Source organism: Sarcophilus harrisii, chromosome 1, assembly GCF_902635505.1.
Source record: "Sarcophilus harrisii chromosome 1, mSarHar1.11, whole genome shotgun sequence".
Lineage (NCBI taxonomy): Eukaryota > Metazoa > Chordata > Mammalia > Dasyuromorphia > Dasyuridae > Sarcophilus > Sarcophilus harrisii.
This window is the reverse complement of record NC_045426.1, coordinates 596,799,479-596,818,549: the sequence shown is the minus strand read 5'-3', so window position 1 is coordinate 596,818,549 and position 19,071 is coordinate 596,799,479. Positions and strand designations below refer to the sequence as shown.

At 31.1% G+C, this 19,071-nt stretch overlaps 1 protein-coding gene across 2 annotated transcripts in view; it reads left to right on the top strand.

Moving 5' to 3' along the window:
* Nucleotides 1–19,071, top strand: part of CSMD3 (CUB and Sushi multiple domains 3) — a 1,575,929-nt gene that overhangs the window by 1,212,951 nt on the left and 343,907 nt on the right. For both annotated transcript variants that reach the window (XM_031954893.1, XM_031954946.1), the window contains 4 exons: nucleotides 843–1,034; nucleotides 6,871–7,009; nucleotides 8,658–8,845; nucleotides 16,270–16,464. In XM_031954893.1, coding sequence (XP_031810753.1) covers nucleotides 843–1,034; nucleotides 6,871–7,009; nucleotides 8,658–8,845; nucleotides 16,270–16,464 — 714 coding nt within the window. The remainder of the gene's footprint in view (nucleotides 1–842; nucleotides 1,035–6,870; nucleotides 7,010–8,657; nucleotides 8,846–16,269; nucleotides 16,465–19,071) is intronic.

Sequence of the window (19,071 nt, the reverse complement as noted above, 5' to 3'; positions counted from 1 at the left end):
CAGACATAATATATGCTTGGCACCACATGTGAAGCTTTTCCAATATGATACAATCTCCTAGAGTTTGCCTTCTGTTGACATTTGAGAACCCATGTTAATCTTTATATCATAGTTGGGTGCTAGTTTCAAATATGTGGAGGTTATATAAAAGTAGAACTTAAATAAAATTTATAGTTAAGTTACTATTAAATTGTTTTTAAGTGGCAGAATCAGTATGAGTTTCATTGATTATAAAGTGATTTAAATATGTATCACATATGTGCTTTATACACAGACAAAAGAGTGGATCACAGTAATGCATGTATAAATATACATTAATTCTCTTAATCATTCTCTGTCATCCTGATTTCTAATAACATACTCTAGATCTACCTATAGTTCTCAGTTATATCTCTTTTGTTATCCTGTAACTTGTCTTTTAGTTTGATGTATAGATTTTGAAATAATTTTACACAATTGTCTACTATTAACCTGAATAATTGAGAATTGCTTATACTTAGAAATTCAACATGTAATTTTTATGGAAAATTAAGACTATCTTCTGTTTTCTTATAGTATTTTCTTCTTCCATAATTATCTTCAACTTACCTATTACTTTTGAATACTAAAATAATATGTATTTGCTATAATCATGCTATCAAAGTGAGTAAATAAAGTTGATGGCAAATAAAAATAAATTATGATATCAAATAAGAATTTTAATTGACCCCCAGGTTTTTAACTTAATTTCACAAAAAGAACAGAGAAGTGTAGTGGATTCTGAATTTGCATGAAGCATTTTTCCTCGAAATGTTTAAAATGGTAGCAAATTTTTTAAAAAATCTTTGTTTTTTTCTTGGTAGGTTCTGTAGCCACTGCTTGTCGAGATCCAGGTGTTCCCATGAATGGAACTCGAAATGGGGATGGGAGAGAACCTGGTGACACAGTTGTTTTTCAGTGTGATCCAGGTTATGAACTACAGGGAGAGGAAAGAATAACCTGCATTCAGGTGGAAAACCGCTACTTCTGGCAGCCCAGTCCACCAGTCTGTATAGGTATGGCTTCAGCAATATGTATGTTTGTTTGTTTTAACTCTAAGTATATTGAGAGTGTCATAGATATCATGCATTGTTTTAATAATGATTTCAACCTATATTTATTGGAAGTGGGCTACTCTCTATATTAAAATGATTTGTAGTATGAAGATAACTAGATGAACTCAGAAAATCTGGGTTTAGTCCCTATTACCTTACTTATTAACTATGTGATCTACAAATCACCTGATTTCTCTTAAAGTTTAGTTTCTTCATATACTAAATAAGAATGAGTTTTATCCTACTTAACTAACTGAGGAAGGAGATAATGTATTTGGAATTGCATGGAAGAAAATTGTAAAGCACTATACTAATATAAGATACTTTTATTCTAATTTTTTAAATAATTGTATTATAAGTTAGTGTTTTCAAAACCTTGACTTCCAGTTCAATATGCATATTAGACAAATATGTTACTTTTATAATTTTGTTTTGATAATGGATTGAATCATAAGATTGACCTACCCTCAGTTGTTTCACAGTAAATCCTAAGAAAATGGCCACAAGCTTGTAATTCACCTAAGGAAGAAAATAAGAAATTATTAGAAGAAACTACTATGGAATTCATGGAATTCATCACCAAAATACAACATAATCATGTATAACTACATTTGATAATACATATTTTTGCATGCATATACATAGATTTATATGTTTGTATGTATGTGTTAGATATGCTTAAATACATATACACATATATTTATATGCATGTGGGTATGTAGGTATAACTGGAAGATGGAAACAAGAACAGGATAATGCCTAACATAGTACTAATGCCAGGAGCTGCACGACAACTATCCTAAGAAATTTGTCCCAGCATTAGGAAAATTAGAGTTGTCCTAAATTAATTTTATTCCCAAAGAAACAGATCGGATTTGAGCCTAGATGTGGGACTGGGCTGAAACTTTTATTAAGCAGAGCTGAAACAAAATACTAATAGTAAAGGCAGAGCAGAAATGAATGAAAAGGAAGTATGGGATACCATGATTATTTCAGGTAGAATCTAAGGCTGACAGAAATGTAACTATTATTTTCTTTTGGCTGATGAAAGAAGTCTGGCCTCAATTCACCAAGACTGTCCCTTTGTCTAGAGAACTGCTCCCATAGTGCTTATATAAAAAGTCCAAGGGTCATTTTGAAGAATGGCTTACTGCCAGGATAAAAGGGTGAGAGCCTGATCATCAAAAAAAAAAAAAAAGAAAATCCCTATACCATCATCTACATAACATGATTTGTTTATAGAGAAGGTAATTTTTTGCTATAAGTGGAGACACAATGAAGCAAGGGAGAAAGTCCCTCTGTGCCTTCTAGATGGATTTGCCTATGGGGTGGATATCTCACCTTTTGCAACATAAAAGTCTCATCTTTACCTGGAATTTCTGCCTTCATAGCTTCTCCATTATGGTCAAAGTCCAGGAGTTGAGCAAGAAAGCCAGATTGTGAAAGTGTGCTAACTTTAAAAACCCTGAGCCTGAAAGGGGGACACTGAGCTTTTATTCCTCAATTAAAACTGTAGAATGTAGTGTTCTTCTTTTCTAAAATATGATCATTCTCTGGGAGCAGATTTCTTGTGAGGCTTCTGGAGGCAGCCTTTTTTTTCAGTTCAGAGTAATAATCACCTCAAACGTAGCCATTTGTTAAAAGTTCAATCCTTTATTGTCTCCTTCAAAATAGCCCGGTTTGCTTTCTTAGAGGCCTAGCTCTCTCCTTGGTTCCAAAAGCTCTTGTTACTAGTCCTTTGCCTCTTCCAGCTTCAGCCTCTCTTCTTCTGAATCTCTCATTCCTGCCTGACTGCAGTCTCTGGCTTCTCAATCTCCTCAATTGACTCTTTGCTAAGACTCCAAGAGCTTCTTATATACGATCTCTTAAAGGTGTGAACTCAAAGGTTGACTCCTCCTCCTCGAGAATGGAATTGTGGAAGCTGTGACTTGTGAATCTCCTCCACTGAACTTGTGAATCTCATATTGAATCCTTACTTGTGAATCTTGAAGGCTAATGTGTGAACTAATGTGTGAACTCTTAAAGGTGTGAACTCTGAACTAGAGAACTGCTAAGCATGATGCTAAAATTAGACAACTGACACCACTTTGTAAGAATCCTAACAGTAGAATACATATAAAAGAAGTATGGTACAGTGCAAAAGGTATTAGAAACAGGGCATAAGAATTTAATTCCCTGCTTTGTCATTAAAAGACATTATATTTTGAAGCAAATCACTTAGCTTTTTAGAGCACAAATTTTTTGTTTGTAAAATGGAGGGCAGTAGAAAAAATTACTTCTAAGATTTCTTCCATTCCAGCAATGAAATGGAAATACAAGGTTCAATATTAAATCTTATATGTTTTAGAAACACTATGAGTCTATGGACTCTAGAATATAATGACAATTTGCTAGTATGTACTCAACCTCATAGCAAGTGCAAAATAGAAGGAGGGGTCATTTTTAAGAGTGTCAATAGAATTCATCCTATCAAAACTGACAGTGTGAAGATTACTTTGACATTGCCAGAGGGTTGTATAGAAACATTCACTCTGAAGGCAGGTGACTTAGACAGTTGTGTGAGGGACTTTCTGACAAAGGTAGTAGAAGCAATAAAATTGATCTAGCAAAAAAAAAAAAAAAAAAAAAGCTGAAGTAATTGTTAATAGTTGACAACTAGGTGACCATTTTTTTTAAGGAAATTACAAACAGAACAGACTGTGCCAGAATTCCATAAACTCTTAAGTCAAAATTAATTAGTAGATTTAAAGAAATGATGATGATGATAAACAAGAGTTTTTTTTTTTTTTTTTTTTTTTTTTTTTTTTTTTTTTTTTTTTTTTTTTTGTACACATAGATCCTTTCTTTGCTTTCTTTTTTTTCTTTTATTTAATAACTTTTTATTGACAAAACCCATGCCAGGGTAATTTTTTTACAACATTATCCCTTGCACTCACTTCTGTTCTGATTTTTCCCCTCCTTCCCTCTACCCCCTCCCCCAGATGGCAAGCAGTCCTATACATGTTAAATAGGTTACAGTAGATCTTGGATACAATATATGTGTGCAGAACCAAACAGTTCTCTTGTTGCACAAGGAGAATTGATTCAGAAGGTATAAATAACCCAGGCAGAAAAACAAAAATGCAAGCAGTTTACATGCATTTCCCAGTGTTCTTTCTTTGGGTGTAGCTGCTTCTGTCCAACCTTGATCAATTGAAACTGACTTAGATCTCTTTGTTAAAGAAATCCACTTCCATCAGAATACATCCTCATACAGTATCGTTGTTGAGGTATATAATTATCTCCTGATTCTGCTCATTTCACTTAACATCAGTTCATGTAAGTCTGGTTGATCCTCTCTGTATTCATCCTGCTGGTCATTTCTTACAAAACAATAATATTCCATAACATTCATATACCACATTTTATTCAACCATTCTCCAATTGATGGGCATTCATTCATTTTCCAGCTTCTAGCCACTGCAAACAGGGCTGCCACAAACATTTTGGCACATACAGGTCCCTTTCCCTTCTTTAATATCTCTTTGGGGTATAAGCCCAGTAGAAACATTGCTGGATCAAAGGATATGCAAAGTTTGATAAATTTTTCAGCATAATGATAAACATAGTTCTAATCAGTTCATTATAACTTGAGGGAAATTCCAATAAAATTGTTGAGAATATTTTAATTATAAATCACAGAGGTTAGAGGCACAGTGGCCCCCATGATCTGAAAATTTCAGATAAAATTTTTTGATTGTCCCTTTGTATCAGAGAAAAAAATCTGTTTTTTTTTTCTTTTTTTTTCTTTCAAGGCATTTACATCACTTAATTGTAAAATGTGGTTTAAGTAGTTAACATAGACTCTGTGTCATCTTCTGGGCTTTCTATGTCATCTGTGGCTTTTGTAAAATTCCCCAAATATTTCTATTTAATTTCTTAATCAACCTATGATATACAGAAGTTGTCAAGAGGAAAGTCATGGAGTAGAAGGTATAGCTGTAACTGCTTTTCTTTTTAACTTGAGATATAAATAAAAAAGTTTATTTAATAACATAAAATCCTTAACACAGAGCAGTGGTATTAGAACTACCTTATTAAGTCATTCATGGAAACTTTGTGTTATAAGGGACCTCAGGGGCCAGTCAAGAAGACAGTGAAAATGTTTATATTTTCACATAGATGGTTCAACAATCTAAATCTCTCTTCATAACTGAAATAATGAAATTATTTTGTTGTCAAAGATCTGACCAAGACAGTATTATTGGAACACAGAAAGAACAAACTATAGGATGTTACCCAGCATTGTCTTCTTTTCCAATGAGAGACACTGTAGCTTAGTGGAGCTGGCCTCAGGATCATGAAGACATGGGTCCAAGTTGTACTTCTTCCATCGTCCTGACTGAAAGTGACCAGGACCATGTCACTCAGTCTCTTATTTCTAAAGACAACTTTCTAAGACAACAAATTCTGGAAAAGCTACAGGCAAATCTTCATTGCTATTGCAGATTTCCTCTTCCAGTACTTTCCTACAGCAGAGAAAAGAGAGATACAATCCATATAATTTTAAATAAGTATTTGACTAATTACTGATATAAGAAACTGATGAAATTTATATGAAAATTCTTTATTTTTATAAGAGTTAGAAATAGAAAGTGTGTTATGAATACTAAACTGATTATTTCTCAGATGTCATGGATATCTATTCACCATTTTCTTTCAGAAACTTACATACCATTATTTCCTTACTAAGTGTTTATTTTTAAAAACTTCCTTTAGCTCCTAGTAATTTTTTTTGAAAGTTAAATTGTGTCCAAGTGACTTGGATAATCATCACCTTTAATAAAAATCCTTCAATAAAAAAATTGGTTTGATTCTGATCATTTTCTCCATTAAATCATTTAAATAATATAAACATTACAATAATAACTATAGAAACAACTTGTTTTATCATCGAAGTCAAGGAAAAATTGTACTATTAGGCTTAACAAAGTATTTAATTTCAAAATGATCTATGATTAATTGCATGAAATCTGTATTTGCTATTGTTAAATCCTTTTTTATTCATAAGCATGTCAATGGAGACTAGAAAGATTAGGTGTTATATCAAAAGCATGTTACCCTACCTTATACACACACACACATACATACATAATATGTGCATGCATATGTATAAATGTCATATATATGATTGCAATAAGAACCTATTATTATGATGCATTTTTTAATATTTTATATTGTGGTGTGTCATATTATCATATCATATTGTATATGAGTATAGTATGAATTATTGTCAAAACTTCAGGAATAGGTAAGAATTAAAGGGAAACATAGTATAAGCCACCTTTCTCTTATATACTACAACTGTTTTAGTTTCTTATAAAAGTGAAATAATAAAGCAGCAGAAACTACAAAATATTTTTTCCAACATTGAAAAAAATTTTATTATCTAGATTTATGCTGAAAGAGCATATACATCTTATGTCAAGAAGCACAAAGCAAGAAAAATAACCAAACATTTTATATGATGTTTTAAGTTTTACAAAGCACTTAAAAATACAAAGTTCAAGTATTTTTCCCCACTTTACAGATGAGGCTTCTGAAACTGAAATGTTATTTTTTTTTCCACCAACATCATGTTATATTTCTCTGACATATAGTTGTGATAATAAGAGAATATTTACTATTCAGAAAAATCCTAATTTCTTTTTGTATAAATTGCCTACATTTAAAAAATATTTTAGAACTACTACTAATAATAATAAAAAAAACTTGTAATAATTATGTTATTTTTGCATGTGTTTTATCTCTCTTAAAGCACCCTGTGGAGGCAACTTAACAGGTTCTTCAGGCTTTATTCTTTCACCAAACTTTCCTCATCCATACCCTCATAGTAGAGACTGTGACTGGACTATCACAGTTAATTCGGATTATGTTATATCTTTAGCATTTATCAGGTAAGGGACTTCAAGCTTGTGTTTACTTTAAAACAATTGATATGTGAATTTATCTGCTGGTCTTGTCCTGCTTTCTCCCATACATAGATTTCTAGCATAATGAACATTCCATTCCATAAAACAGTCCTCATTACAGAATATGTATGTGTGTGTGTGTGTGTGTACATACATATATTTATATACATGTTTTTTCTTCAAAGGAGTTTGCTAACATAAGTGAATCATCATAGGCCTAGCACATTAGACCAAGTTGTAAAAAATAAAGTATGAGCCATATCATAGATTTACAGATCACTAATATACATATAATAAGCACAAATCTTAAAATATATCTCTCATATGTCATTACCAAAGAGGTTTATATATGATACTAAGAATTGAATTTTCTTTACTAGTAATTCAGATTGTGAAATTAACTATGGATATGGTATGAAAATAAGCTTGCTTCACAGCTATTATTTCCCTCAGAATTAATAATCAAGAGACAATGTGCTTTTAACAACATATAAATTCTGAAGACTGATATTTGGTATTTTAGAGACACACCCCCAGTTTTTTAGAGGAAAAAAAGTAGTGCTAAGCATGCTAATTTCATGTCATTATAAACAGAATGGTTCCTTAATTAGCACCAGCCTCCTAGTGTTTCTAGATTAACAACTAAGCAAAATTGTTCTCTTCTTTCCACCATAAGTGTCACTTATATTTTAACAATAAGTAGAAGTTATATTTAAAGATATGTTTTCTGAGGATGTTAAAGTCACATTGAGAACAAATTTTAAAGAAACTATAAGCAATTCTATACTTTCTCTTTTATTCTTGTTCTCTACAAAATAGTGTATAGTAGGTACTATAAAAAGTAATTATACAGAATCTGCATCCTCAGAATTTAGATTTTAAGAATGTTCAAATTTCATTAATTCACCTATTAGAAAGGTGAATTACACCTTTTTGCTACACACACATATATGTAGTAATTTGAAAAATACAATTCTATTAATTTACAAAACATAATGCTACATAAAATGTTTTATTTAAATTTTCATTTAATTTAAATTTAAAAAAAATATTTTTCTTTCAAGAAAAGAAAAAATATTTAATGGACATAGTTATCTATTTAAATTATTTAAATGTCAGTTTTTATGCTTGCCTTTGCTTTGGATATATGTTTATGTCTATTTTAAAATTGTACAGAATGCACAAATGTTTTCAGTTACTAAGGTTCCCTTATAAACATTACTGTTGATGTACAGCCATAGCATAGGCTATATTTTCAAGATGTCAAGTCATTCCAATGAAAAACTTAAGAAAAAACTATATAATTTTGCTAGACAGATGTCTATTAAAAATATGCCTGAAGTTTTCATTTTAATTCTGGTGTTTGGGGATATGTGATAATACTATGTGCAGGTATTTTATGATTGCATTACTATTTAGTAACTGTTCACCTTAAAAGTGTTAGTATAAACCATTTTATCATGTGTATTTATCATCAAAAATATTCATAATTTAATTATGTACTTCTCTATGTTAAGTATGCATTATTTTATGATTGTGCCCCTTTATATTGGCAATATTAAGAACACTATTTAGAAAATGATGTTATAAAATAATCCTAGCACTAATGATTTTTTTTGTATCATTTTTAAAGTTTCAGCATAGAACCAAACTATGACTTCTTGTATATATATGATGGGCCAGATAGTAATAGTCCACTAATTGGAAGCTTTCAAGACAGCAAACTACCAGAAAGAATAGAAAGTGGCTCTAATACAATGCATCTGGCTTTTCGAAGTGATGGATCTGTCAGTTATACTGGCTTTCATCTAGAATACAAAGGTAAATGTGATTCATTTTTTCACATATAATTTATAATGTGTATTTGCTAAAATATGTTTGCGAGAGACAAAATAGCAAAGTATACAGCAATATACAACTGGACTCTCCAAACATTCCTTTCCAAATAACTTTAAAATGGCATCTCAAATAAAATTTTGGGATGGCAGAGCCAAGAAAATGTCAGGAGTATCATTTCTTTTTCTAGCTAAATACAAATAAGTAGGTCCACAAGAGAAGACTGTAATACTGTAATTGGGATGGCAGGAACACTAGCAATGTGTTGTGGAGATGAGTGCAGCAGCTTTGGGATCTCTTTGCTCAGAAATGATAAGACAAATGAAAGAAAGATTATAAGGGAATTTTTATTAGTACTGGGTACAACTGGTTCTCTGGCCTATAAGCAGTTGTGGATTACTGTTATAGGATGGACTCTGTTATAGGATAGGACTTACAATTGCTCATAAGGAGGGGCCATAGTCACAGATTCAGTACAAAGAAAAGTGCTAGAACTTGTGGATATAAGACAATAGCCTTTCCTGGGTAAAGACCAGAGTTGACTAGGACAGCAGCAAACCATACCATTCCTAGAAAACCAAACATTTGCAGACCCCAAGAACTTACCTCTGAAAACAGCAGCATAACAAAACCTGAAGCTTGGCATAATGTCTCCCCACCCTGGGCTGAGTAGAGTCCAATTCTAACAATGTTTAAAGCAGAGAAACATGTTGGGAAACTGAACAAATATTAAAAACAACAAAATAATTTGACTATAAAAGTGACTATAATGACAGGGAAGACCAAGCCATATAATTAAAAGACAATGTTTTGAAAATAGCAAAACCTCAAAGGAAAATGCAAGAATTCCTGGAAGAGCTAAAGAAAGATAAGAATGTTAGGGGAAAAATGGGGGGGAAGTAAAAATAATGATTTAAAAATATGAAATAAAAATTAATGTCTTTATAAAAGAGGCACAAAAATACTAAAGAAAAGTAATACCTGGGGGAAGCTAGTTGGTGGAGTGGATAGAGCACTAGCTCTGAAGTCCAGAGGACCTGAGTTCAAATCTGACCTCAGACACTTAACACTTTCTGGCTGTGTGACCCTGGACAAGTCACTTAACCCCAATTACCTCAGGGGGAAAAAATAATACCTTAAAAAATAGAATTGGCCTACATGGCAAAAGAGGTGTGGAAATTTATTGAATAAAGAAGTGCTTTAAAAGCAGAAGATTCCAAATGGAAAGGAAGGTGCAAAAGTTCTTTGATGAGAACTCTTTAAAAAGTAGAATTGGCCAAATGAAAAAAGGGCTAAGTTCACTGTAGAAAATAATTCCTTAAAAATTAGAATTGTATAAACAGTAGCTAATGACTTCAGAAGACTTTAGAAACAATTAAATGGAGTCAAAATTATGGAAAAAGAAGAACATATTAAATATTTCATCAGAAAAACAATTAGCTTAGTAAATAGATGAAGGAGAGATAATTTAAAATTTATTAGACTACCTGAAAGCCAAGATCAAAAAAAAAAAAAAAAAAAGAAGAAGCTTGACATCTTATTTCAATACATTATCAAAGAAAACTGTCCCAATTTCTTAAATCCAGAAGATGGAATAGAAATGGAAGCAATCCATTGATCACCTCCTGAAAGAGATCTCAAAATGAAAATTCTCAAGGATATTATAGTTCAATTCCAGAATTCCCTAGAAGCAATCCATTGATCACCTCCTGAAAGAGATCCCAAAATGAAAATTCTCAAGGATATTATAGTTCAATTCCAGAATTCCCTAGTCAATTAAAATATACTGCAAGCAGTAAGAGAAAAACAGTTCAAATATTGTAGAGTCAGAGTCAGCATCACACAAGATTTATCAGTTCTTACAATATAGGTTCAGAAGGTTTGAAATACACTGTTACAATAAAGAGTATCAAGTAAAATTGAGTATAATTATTCAGGAAGAAAAATGTATACTTAATAACAGTTAACATTTTAAAAATAATTATATTCATTTATTATTTATAATTATTTATCTGTTTATAATAAATTTAAATAATTAATAATATTTAATAATAATTTTTCTTTCTTCCAAAAAACCCAAAACTTTTTCTTATTAAATTAACCAAAGATTTATCTATTTTGTTGGGGTTTTTTTTCATAAAAATAACTTTTAGCTTTATTTATTAATTCAACAGTTTTCTTAGTTTCAGTTTTATTAATCTGTCTTTTAAGTATTAGATTTTCTATTTGGTATTTAATTGGAAAGTTTTAATTTGTTCTTTTTCTACCTTTTTTTAGTTGCATGCCCATACATTGATATCTCCTTTTTTCTGTTTTGTATATCTAATTAGAAATATAAAATTTCCCTAAGAACTGTTTTGAATGCATACCATTTGTTTTGGTATTTTTGTCTCATTATTGTCATTCCTCAGAGGAAGACACTGGATTAAGAAAAACTTCTTCCAATCCAAAGAGTAACATTAAATGGCTCCGTCCCCAGAGAGAATTTATAGAAGAACTCAAAAAATAATTTAAAAATCAAATGAGAAACATTAAAATAAAAATAAAAACTAAAACCTTCTCAAGAAAAAGTTATGAAAAAACATTATTTAACTAGAAAAAGGAGATACTGAGTTTCAAAGATGAAAATAACTCTTTGAAAATTAGAATTGGATAAGGGGAATATAATGAAGCTATAATAGACCAAGAAATAACATGACAGAATATAAAGAATAATAAAATAGATAATAAAAAAAGAAAAAACTGATCTGGAGAACATATCAAGAAAAGAAGATAAATATAAGAATACTTGTACTACTTGAAAGCTTTGACCAAAAAAAAAAAAAAAAAAAGAGCCTTGACACAATAATGCAATAAATAATCCAAGGAAATTGTCCTGGAGTGAAAGAATAGGAGAAAAAATTAGAAATAGAAAAAAAAAAAATCCATCTACCACCACTCCAAAGAGATTCTTTGTGGAAAACAATTAAGAATAGCATTACAAATTTCCACAATCCCAAATCAAAAAGAACATTTTGCAAATAAAATAAAATAAAATGCACTGGAGTTATAATTAGAATTGTATAGGACTTATCATCAGCCTCAATAAAAGACCCCAGATTCTGGTTCATATATACTGGCAATAAAAAAAAAAAAAAAAAACTAGGCCTGCAGCCAAAAAATATCATATCCAATAAAATTATCCATAATATTGAATGGGGGAAAATGGATAATTAATAAACTTGTAGATTTTCAGGACTTTCTTTCAACCAAACCCAAACTCAATAGAATATTTAATATATAATAGCCAAAACCAATGATCAATTTCAAGGAACTCAACATGAACAAATTGTTTATGATTTTCATATAGAAATGTATACCATGTGTTTAAGATTGACATCAGCAACTAAGTAGTTTAAAAGAAAAATTGCAGCATACAGTATGATCTGAATCTAAAAGTCAAAACCATCAAGAAAAATGTAAAAATAGTAATTATGTTATTCAAATGAGGTGCAGAGGAAGAATAGACACAGAGGATTGGAGGGAGAGCAGGGTTCATAGTTCCAAAATGCCAATTTAATGGCAATATTACACACACACACACACACACACACACACACGGATATAACCCATTCCAAAATCTATAAAGAAATAAGGAGAAAGGGCTGAGCAGAGGGAAAAGCAAAAGAGGTGGGAAGAAGACAAGAAAGGAATTCATGGGTAGAGGAAGGTTAAGTAATAGCAGAGCAACTTGAGGAGAAGAATTAAAGCATAAAAGTAAGCAGGGATAAGTAAGAAGGATCAGGAGTAGCAGACATATATATATATATATATATATATATATATTCATCTTAAACAAAGTCAGGCTCGAAGATTCAATCAAGAATGAAATTTACATTACATGTTAAATTACATTATCAACCTTACTAATATTGGTTTAGATGCATGTTTACATATAGATACATACATGTGTACATGTGTATATGTCTGTGTGTAGATATAGTTGTATACATACATAGATATATGCATATTGTTTGAGTATATGGATGGATGTGAATGTATATGTATATATGGGAGGGGTAGAGGTATGTACATGTGATCTATGTATGTATCCTTGTATCTATCTATCTATATCTGTACTCAACTGTAACCTGCTTGAGGGAGATTCAGGATGAAAGTGGGAGGAGAAATAAAGTAAAAAAAATGCAGCAGAGAATAAAAGAACAATCTCTAAGGAAACAAAGAAAAGGAGGACACATAAATATAATTTCTTCTACTATTATATATCCTTTCTTGATCTGGAAATTAATTGTTATATATTTTTAATCCTCCTTGATGTTCTGCTGGGCACATGACAACATTCTGTAATGTTTTGTTTTATTTTACTTTGCTTCTTTTCTTTATTCTATTCTGTTTTTTTTTTTAACTGAACATAAAAAAAAAAAACAGGAAAAAATACAGGTTGAAAGAAGTTTGGTTAAATATTTAAATAGTTACTCTGGGAGACATAGAGGTGGGAAAGGGTTTAGAAAAATTCATTAGAAGTCCACAAAATATCTTAGAAGGATACTATAATCTTTAGATCTCTTGAAAAGTATAGCAGGAATGTGGAAGGAATTATGTCTGTTGTACTCTGTACTAAACAAATCTGAATTATTGTTTTCAGTTCAGGGTGTGACATTTTACAAAGACAACATAGAATAGGTCCAGAACAATGTGAGAAAATTGAAACAATTGTGATCTGAGTGCTGGTTGAAATAAATAAGGCACTCAAATTAGAGAAAAGGAAACTTTAGAGAAATGTAAAGTATTTGAAGAGCTATCATGTAAAAGAGACTTGATTTATTAGTTACAAAGGTCAAAATTAACAATAGTATGTTGAAGTTTCAGAGAGAGAGAAATTCAGTTTAGTGTAAGAGAAAACCAAACTAAAACAAACAAACAAGCCCTTCCCAATAACAAGCTGTTCAGAAGTACAATGGGCCACCTAGAAGAGGTGATTTGTTTTTGTGAAATACTGCAAACAGTATTTTTGTTCATACACTGGTTGAAATAATTGGTTTCTCAGTTATTTTCACCAAGTCTGGAATTTTTAAAACAGTTACTAATTTCATTTTTATCTTGATTTAGTGAATGTAAATAATAATACATGTTTTCCCTCCATAAACATTTACAGAAATCCTTTAGTAATGCTTTCCAAGCCCATCAATTCTAACAGTTCCTTAAAGAGATTAGTGAAAATTTTACTGTTGCTTTAAAAGCCAAATGGAATGCTGAGGAATTGGCATTTAGTATAGTAGTTTGAAATATTTAGGAGAGAGAACTAATGATGAGTTTTGGGAGAAACTGAAATAGAAAGAGAAAAGAATACTGCCTTTGTGTTTTTCTTTCAGAAAATACTTTTTTTTAAAATCATATTATGAAGAAATAAAGATAATTCCATGAGGAATGAGTCTGTAAAGAGATTGTTTAGCATAAAGATTTGTGAGAAAATGGAAAATTCAAATAGAAAAAGATTAAATCAATCGACTTTATAACCCCCACCCCCACCCCCAGATGGCAGGATAACCAGTAGATGTTAAATATATTAAAGTATAAATTAGAAACACAATAAGTATATATGACCAAACTGTTATTTTGCTGTACAAAAAGAATCGGACTCTGAAATATTATACAATTAGCCTGTGAAGGAAATCAAAAGTGCAGGTGGGCAAAAATATAGGGCTTGGGAATTCTATGTAATGGTTCTTAGTCATCTCCCAGAGTTCTTTCTCTGGGCGTAGCTGGTTCAGTTCATTACTGCTCCATAGGAACTGATTTGGTTCATCTCATTGTTGAGGATGGCCAGGTCCATCAGAATTAGTCATCATATAGCATTGTTGTTGAAGTATATAATGATCTCCTGGCCGTGCTCGTTTTACTCAGAATCAGTTCGTGTAAATCTCTCCAGGCCTTTCTGAAATCATCCTGTTTGTCATTTCTTACCAAATAATAATATTCCATAATATTCATATACCACAATTTATTCAGCCATTCTCCAATTGATGGGCATCCATTCAGTTTCCAGCAGAAACAGATATTCTAAATGGAGACTTAAAACCACTAAAAATGTAAAATCTACAGATAGGCAAAAAAGTGAAGAGTACTTATACTAATTATAATATAGAAGATCAGATTGCTCATTGGATTAATCTATCACTATTCATAGGTCCAGCTTTAAATATGGGGAAGAAAGCAGACTGGAATGGAATTAGAGAATGTTGTATTGTATTCACCAAGTCTAAGATCTTCCTAGAAACAAAAGGAAAAATTAATAAAACAACTAATAATGGCAAGAGACCTAAAAAGAAGCTATAAGGTTTGAGTATTGCTCCTCACAGGTCATTTCTAGAAGGATAAGAAAAAGATTTTCACAGGCTAATTTATTAACTGTGTTATTTGAAGTAATAAATGGAGAAATTATAGATCAATGGGAATATTGATATATTCCTTAATACTTTATTAGAAAGTAAGCTTTTGATAGGTAAGGAACAGTACATTCTTTGTATTTATAACCCTGGTCCCTAGATCTTAAATAGTGCCCGTCATATAATAGATGCTTAATAAATATTTTTTTAAAAGAATTGATTTATTTTTTATTTTAGAGCGACTTTTTGGTATGTTAATAATATGTTAGAGGTTCTAAAGTTTTTAAAATTCTTCATAAATTATTTTCCTTATTACCAGATTAATATAATTTAAATATATCAACACATTAATCAAATAATAGTGATCCATTTTCTTCTTTAGAATTCCCTCTGTGATTTATCATACTCCTAAAAGCACTAATTTCTGAAATGGAATCACTATGATTCAGCTATTCCAATTATCATTTAAAACCACTCCACTTGTCATTTTTTGTTTCACTTGATATATTGTGGTTTAATGGATAGCAAATTCTCAAGTTTCATCTATATCTGTCATTCATAATTTTCACAAGAAATAGGTAGATTAGCATTTTTACTTATCTATACAATTTTAAAATGGCCCTGTGTCTCTTTAGTTTTGCTTTTGGTAGAATCAATTCCACAGAAAACTCTGTGTGTGTGTGTGTGTGTGTGTGTGTGTGTGTGTGTATGTGTGTGTGATATATTCCACTCATCTTTGAAACAGAATGTTTTTCTATATAGGCTATGTTTTTCTTTTAAGTTTTTACTGGCTGAAACCTTGTCAAAAATACAACATATAGGCAGAAGCAATATTATTTTCAACAGAGTCCCAGAATAGATGTTACTTTAGTAGACTGAAATGGATCCAAGGGTTTGTGACCCTTTTACATCTATTTTATGTATTTTGAATTATTCCAAATATATATATATACATATATGTGTGATATATATATATATATATATATATATATATATATATATATTTTTTTTTTTTTTTTACAGCAAAACTACGTGAATCCTGCTTTGACCCAGGAAATATAATGAATGGCACCAGACTTGGAATGGATTATAAACTAGGCTCAACAGTCACATATTATTGTGATGCTGGTTATGTTCTTCAAGGATATTCAACACTTACTTGCATCATGGGAGATGATGGAAGGCCTGGATGGAACAGGGCACTGCCAAGCTGTCATGGTAAAGAGTAGATTTTTTGTATTATTCTTAGTTTTCTATTGACTTCAGAAAAAAAAGAGCTTTATAATCTTTGTGCAAATGATCAATGTTAAATGACAAGACTTTTAATACATTGTTAGTAAATGTTGCATATAAAGATCCATGATCAGTGAAAGTACCTACTAATTCTCACTTGAAATTAATATGGAAGTAAGTCAAAAACCATATGGCCAATGATATTTGTAAAATGGAGAAAAGAGCAGAAAGGACAAAGTGAATTTTAAATTTTAACCTGGCATAACAATTATTTCATAAACACCTTGATGGGATGAAAGTCATATCTGCAACAAGGCAATGAAATCACAATTATAATAGATCAGGAGAGGCAGGCATTGTACATTTTATGATGACACACTAATATAGAAGTTAACTGACCCTAAGAATAATAACATGATGGGGAACAACATTGAGGATAAAGGACAAAAAGTGTTAAGCTAAGAGTATATTGGGGAAAAAAACAAAATAAAACAAGACAAAAATTGTTCATCTACATTACTAATAGGACTGATACATACCCAATATAGATTATAATATTGAAATGTTCATTCACTCAAGACAACACAACCCCACACCTTTTCATAGAGGAGCACGTTGATAAGGTAAAGATTTCCATGAAATCACAATGAGAGGTTAAAACAAAATTTATAAAATGTATGAAAACCTTTTTAATTTTACATTGAAATAGCCCAGGCAATAAAATTCAAGATGCCCACAGTAATTCATAATTTAATTTGAAACTGGCCTAGATGGTCTGCATGGCCAGGATGGACCTCCAGTAGCATTTTGGCATGGTTCCGTGCCCAACTGAAATAAGGGCAGCCTTATAAGCATTCTTGTTCACCCTTTCTGGCACATTTTGACATTAAACAGTGACTCAACTTTACAGGACAAAAGGTAAAATGGCAGATGTTTAACATAGTTTATAGGTCAGGGTTATGGAACAGATACCCCTCATTGTTGAGCAGGCACATTGAAGTGCAAAACACCTCCTTTAATGTAGCTGAGCAGACCTTTCTCTGTGAGCCCCAGGCCCTTTAACCTAAGACTGAGGGAGGGGAGGGGAGGCCAGTCCTTGGTCCATTTCAGACATAATAAAAATTATCCATCTTACATCCCAAATTGCTCACTAGTTCTTGTTTAGTAATAAGCCCTTTTATGCAGAAATATGGCAAATAAAATATTTCATGATCTCTTACTTTGCCTATTATATGTCTTTATATCCAAATCATGTCCCCATTTTGACCTTTTCTCATTATACAGTGTGAGATGTTGGTTCAAACCTAGTCTCTGCCAGACTGTCTTCTAGGTTTCTTAGCAATTTTTGTCAAATTTTCTTCTACCAAAACTTTAGGTCTTTTCTGACTTACTTTTCTATTAATTTTGAGTGCCAAATATTAGATTACTGTGGTCATTTACTACTATGTATTATGTATTTAACCTTTTCCACTGATCTAGTTCTCTTTTCCCACAAAATGAGATTTTTTTGAGGAACACTGCTTTGTAATACAGTTTGAGATGTAATACTAGTAGGCCACCTCCCTCCACTTTAAAAAAATAAATCCCTTGATATTTTGACATTTTGTTCTTCAAGATACATTTTGTTATTATTTTTTCAAGCTCTCTAAAATATTTTTTGATAAATTGTTTGGTATGACACTAAAAAGTAAATTTTAGGTAGAATTGTCATTTTTATTGCACTACCTCAATTGATCCTGAACAACTACTACTTGTCCGATTTTTTATATTTTTGTGAAATGTGTTTTGTAATTATGTTCATATAATTCTTGGGTTTATCTTGCAAATAGATTCCAAAGTATTTTATCCTATTTCCTTTTTATTTTATTTTATTTTATTTTTTGCTGAGGCAATTGGGGTTAAGTGACTTGCCCAGGGTCACACAGCTAGGAAGTGTCAAGTATCTGAGGTCAGATTTGAACTCGGGTCCTCCTGACTTCAGGGCTGGTGCTCTATCCACTGCACCACTTAGTTGTCCCTATTTCCTCTTTATATTTTGATAAATGTTCATCTATTTTTACTTAGATTGTTAGTTTTACTGGCACATAATTGGAAAAATATATTTTAATATTTGCTTGAATTGGTATATTGGTGATGTCATCCTTTATATTTTTGAGATTGCTAATATGATTTTCTTCTTTCTAGTTTTTTTAAATTAAATTAACCAAAACTTTATCGATTTAGTTGTGTTCCCCCACCCCCCATAAAACCAGCTCTTTGTTTTGTTAGTTTAATTGTTTTCTTACTTTCAATTTCTTTAATCTATCCTTTTATTTTCAAGATTTTTAATTTGGTACTTAAATTGTTTTTTTTTCCCCCTAGCATTTTTAGTTGGATGCCCAAAATATGAATCTACTCTTTTTCTCTTTTATTAACATGAGTATTTAAAGATATAAATTTTGCTTAGATACTGTTTTGTCTGCATCCTATAATTTTTGGTAGGTTGTATCATTGTCATTCTTTTTCATAAAATTAGTGAATTTTTTTTTTATGATTTGTTCTTTGACCTGCTCACTCTTTAGGATTAAGCTATACAATTTCTGATTAAGTTTT